General features: G+C 53.2%; 1 protein-coding gene across 1 annotated transcript; it reads left to right on the forward strand.

The window, feature by feature from the left end:
* Nucleotides 1-604: 604 nt before the first annotated feature.
* CPLX2 (complexin 2) lies at nt 605-1,896 on the forward strand. Its single transcript, XM_054718231.1, has 3 exons — nt 605-635; nt 777-952; nt 1,699-1,896. Exons 1-3 carry the CDS (start codon nt 605-607, stop codon nt 1,894-1,896), a joined length of 405 nt encoding a protein of 134 aa, XP_054574206.1.
* The last annotated feature ends 227 nt before the right edge of the window (nt 1,897-2,123 follow it).

Here is a 2,123-nt window from a genome sequence, read left to right on the forward strand (position 1 = left end):
TGTTTCTATCTCTCTCTCTCTCCCTTTCCCTTCCTCTCTGAAATCAATAAAAATATATTTTAAAACTGCCCTTGCTGGTTTGGCTCAGTGGATAGAACGTTGGCCTGTGGACTGAAGGGTCCTGGGTTTGATTCCAGTCAAGGGCACATGCCTGGGTTGTGGGCTAGATCCCCAGTGTGGGGGGAGAGGGGTTCAAGAGGCAGCCAATCAATGATTCTCTCTCATCACTGATGTTTCTCTCTCTCTCCCTCTCCCTTACTCTCTGAAATTAATTTATATATATACATATATAATAAAATAGGGATCTGAGTCACTTGGCAGCACATCTGTGCCTGGTATATAGCAAGTGCTCAAGAAATAGCACCTTTCCCTGAAGTTCAAGGGCACTGCGTCTTGGCCTCAGACTGATGGTATCCCATGGTGCCCATGAGCCTGGATGAGGCCACCGTCTGTCTAACTCCAGCAACCTGGCTGTGCAGAGGTCTCTCCCATCTAACTCCCAACTCCTCTTTTGCAGGTTGGCAAATCGCCCCAGCCAGGCCTGCCAGGAGCACTGCATGCAAAGTCAGCTGCGGGCTAGGCCGCGCTAACCGGAGTCACAGGCATGGACTTCGTCATGAAGCAGGCCCTCGGAGGTGAGGCCCAAGCCCTGTACCCTCCCCCTCAGCCAGGGTCTGAACCCAGGTGGGAGAGGCCCTCAGGGCACCAGGGAACCGCTACCCCAACTCTGAGCACCCCTGACCTCATCCTCTCCCTTCCCAACCCCTCCCCTGCAGGGGCCACCAAGGACATGGGGAAGATGCTGGGGGGAGAGGAGGAGAAGGACCCAGACGCACAGAAGAAGGAAGAGGAGCGGCAGGAGGCGCTGCGGCAGCAGGAGGAGGAGCGCAAGGCTAAGCATGCGCGCATGGAGGCCGAGCGTGAGAAGGTCCGGCAGCAGATCCGAGACAAGGTCAGCACCATCCGCCCGCCCACCCTGGAGTGTAGGAGGCACAGGGGAACAGTGGGTCCCCAAGCCCTGGCCTCAAGTTCCCCTGAATCCCAGCTCTGACCTTAGGCCTAGTTCTCTCTGAGCTTCCATAGTCTCATCAGGAAAATGGGTGTGACAGGAACACCTCGCTCAAGGATCTATGGGGATTACAAATGATGATGCACATAGCAAGTGCTCCCTAATGTTGCTGCTATGGGTCTGCAATAAAACCCTTGAGACCAAATAGGTTTAGAATCCAGCATTTGGGGATTTTTGAAAAGTACCATAGTGCCCTGAGCACCGGTTACTGTTAGGTATCACTCCCAGTGGGTCTGCGGCTGCCAAACAGATTAATACATGTCTGGCCACACCACTGCAATAAATCAAGATTATATGTAGCCTTCCATCAGTTGAAGTCAAGGTTTGTCACCAAAATTCGGGTCCAAACATATGGGAGAACTTTCAGATTTCAGATCTTGGGGGATTTCAAAAGAGCAGAGAAGGCGTTATGAGCAGGTATTGATTTTAAAGGAAACCCCACACACTGCCTCTCTGCTTCTGGGGACAGACATAATTCTACAAGAAGGTGTCCTTATCCCCATTTTATAGATGAGAGGACTGAGGCCTGGGGAGTTCTCATGAGTTGCCCCAGCTGAGTCTGCATGACCTTGAGATCAGCTCTCTCCTTGCCCTGTTCATGCTCATGTCTGCCCTCCCCCTACCCCCAGTATGGGCTGAAGAAGAAGGAAGAGAAGGAGGCTGAGGAGAAGGCAGCCCTGGAGCAGCCCTGCGAGGGGAGCCTGACGCGGCCCAAGAAGGCCATCCCTGCGGGCTGCGGGGACGAGGAGGAAGAGGAGGAGGAGAGCATCCTGGACACCGTGCTCAAATACCTGCCCGGGCCGCTGCAGGACATGTTCAAGAAGTAACCAGCCCTCCTGCCCACCCCCACTCCACTTGTTACTATTTTTCCTTTTTTTGGTTCTTTCTTTTCTTTTGATTCAGTTAAGTCTCAGTTCTGACAGGGAAAACCTCAGTTGGCCTCTGCCCACCTGTTCCTGGCTAGGGGCTCATCTCCTTAGCACCCCCTCATATACCCTTCATCCCAGGGTATCCAACCCCCACCTCACACCCAAGTTTCTTGAAAAAGGGAAGA

The sequence above is a fragment of the Eptesicus fuscus genome, chromosome 6, assembly GCF_027574615.1.
Source record: "Eptesicus fuscus isolate TK198812 chromosome 6, DD_ASM_mEF_20220401, whole genome shotgun sequence".
In the NCBI taxonomy this organism is placed as follows: Eukaryota; Metazoa; Chordata; class Mammalia; order Chiroptera; family Vespertilionidae; genus Eptesicus; species Eptesicus fuscus.